The sequence below is a fragment of the Galeopterus variegatus genome, unplaced genomic scaffold (assembly GCF_000696425.1).
Source record: "Galeopterus variegatus unplaced genomic scaffold, G_variegatus-3.0.2 Scaffold338, whole genome shotgun sequence".
Classification (NCBI taxonomy): domain Eukaryota; kingdom Metazoa; phylum Chordata; class Mammalia; order Dermoptera; family Cynocephalidae; genus Galeopterus; species Galeopterus variegatus.
The window spans coordinates 541,364-543,716 of record NW_007726449.1 but is presented as its reverse complement, the minus strand read 5'-3'; the positions used below and the strand labels follow the sequence as shown (position 1 = coordinate 543,716).

The following is a 2,353-nucleotide window of genomic DNA, read 5'->3' as shown; positions in this document are numbered from 1 at the left end:
TGTAAACAACTGGCAGACATTTAAAAATATTTTCCTTTCCTTAAAAGTAACAACAAAAATTTACATTAAACAGAATTGTTTTTAGTATCAATTTAAAATATTATACAGTATTTATTTCTGTATCTATACTCTATCTCCCAAAAGAACTGAATACCAGTAGGAACTTAAGTGTTTGTTAAATGAATGACTAAACTACTTTTTCAGTAGAAACATAATATATATACTGAATTACACAGTATAGAAGGCAAAAAGCATATAATAAAATGAGAGAAGGGGATATTATATGGCTAACCCCCAAATGAAGAAAGCTAAGAAAAATGATCTTTAAATATTGTCTTGGGATCCTTAGCAACCAAGGCAAAACACATATACATAGTCTCATAGTCATAAAGGACATTGAGTATCTTCACATAATTGCAAATGGTTTTTTATTCTTCCTCATTAGGAAATGATGTATGTCTGGAATGGTTTTTCAATAGTGAGCAAAAGAAAAGACCTTTGTGAAAATCTATTGGTAACCGTTGAAAAGGCTGAGGCAGCTTTGCAGAATGAAGGTAAGGATGAGAGTAAATCCTCAGAAATCTTTGTCTCTGCTCCGTTGCCATTCTCCTGTCTTTTTCCTGTGCTCATCTGCCCATGTTAATTTGTGTGCATCACCAGGACAAAAGAGCTTGAGTAGCAGGGAGATACATACAGCCACGTGGAGCAACCTTGGAAACACTGGGCTAAGCAGAAGAAGCCAGTCGCAGAAGAACTGATATTGTGGGGTTCCATTTATATGAAAGATTCAGCATTGGCAAATCGATAAAGACAGACAGAAGATGGGTGGTTGCCTAGGGATGAAGGAACAGGGTTGGGGGGGGAATAGCTAAAGGGTGTGATTTTGGGGAGGGGTGGTGATAAAAATGTTCTAAAATTGATTGTGGTGATGGTTGCACAACTCTGTTTTTTTCTATAAACTATGAAAATCATTGAATTGTATAGTTTAAATGGGTGAATTGTGTGGTACATGAATTATATCTTAAAACTTACCAAAAAAGCTGAAGGGAAGACTGCAGGCATTCAAGTGTTAGAGCAGCTCAAGGAAAAGGTGCACTTCTTGTGGTTCCAGTTTTCTGTGCCCCTTTCTATGCCTCCTAGTTGCTCCTTAATGGCGTGCATTTCTGCAGACACAGGGAATTGTTCGTTTTCAAGTTGAAATCTTATCACAATTTACTTTTTTACTCATCACCTTTGGTTGTGCTAGAGGCCCCACTCCAGTTTACTGGAAGCACCATTTATTGGAAGCAGCTGCCACAGGAGAGGAAGAATTGGGTAGCCTGGGCTTACAGCTCTGCAGCCATCAGACTCTCGGAAACATGCCTCAGTTTTATTTGTTGGGCCAGATGATGTGCAAAGTTGTTATCTCGCGCTGACGTTTTCTGAATCTATATGTTTAACAAAGGCTTTATCTTTTGATAAACAATGCCATAAATGTATTGCTTATCAATGCCAGATCACTTAGGTTTTATCCCGAGATAATGGTCTTATCTTTTGGAATGTTCTGACCACAGAAGTAAAATGAAAACTTCTGTGGTGAAAAGCATGGAAAAGGCATAGAAATTCAGGAATGGTGGGAGGAAAATTATAGCAGTTCACTCATTTTTCTTTTCTTTATTTAACTATTCATTTTATTTAAGATTCTCCAGTATTGGTCATTTCGGTTGTTCCCAATTTTCAATATTAGAAATAGTGCCACAAAGTACATCCCTGTGCATAGAAAGTAGTTTTAATTTTTCCTAAATTCAGATTTCCTTTGAAAAGACATCTACTCTCAGAACCATTGGAAGAAAGTGTGCGTGCTTCACTTCGTTGAAGAATACACTTTGCTCTTTACTCGTCTAGATGTTTTCGGCAGTTTCCAGTGTTGGTCTTTGAGCTCAGTCTTGCTATCGGGAGTCGTGTGCCAGCTTTGCCTGGGAATACAGGGCTCGGGAGGGTCTGGCTGTGGCTCTCGGGCACTGGGCCTATGTGAAGGCTGAGTTCTGCCCCAAAGTTGCTAATTCTGAAAGCAGCCGTAGGGCTGTAGACTGGGCTGTGCCCCCACCCTGCAGGCCTCTGAAGTCCCACCACCACATGAAAAAATAATGGGGAAAGTTCTTCCTACTTCCTAGATACAAGTATGTTGTTGCTGAGTTAAAATTCACCTGTGTAATAGCAGCTTGCCTTCTGATCTCGTGGAATTCTTTCTTTGATAAAAATTTCCCCAAACTTCCTGAAAACAATCAATTCCTTGATGCCGTACACATCAGTCTATTTGAATAGTTTCCTGGTTCACTATGTGCAGAAGCAGCTTGAACAAGTTTCTTGAGGG

General features: G+C 39.1%; 1 protein-coding gene across 1 annotated transcript in view; it reads left to right on the top strand.

The window, feature by feature from the left end:
* TTC39B (tetratricopeptide repeat domain 39B) overlaps nt 1–2,353 on the top strand; it is a 49,140-nt gene that overhangs the window by 34,840 nt on the left and 11,947 nt on the right. The window contains exon 14 of the mRNA XM_008567723.1: nt 446–554. Within this exon, the coding sequence (XP_008565945.1) occupies nt 446–554 (109 nt within the window). The remainder of the gene's footprint in view (nt 1–445; nt 555–2,353) is intronic.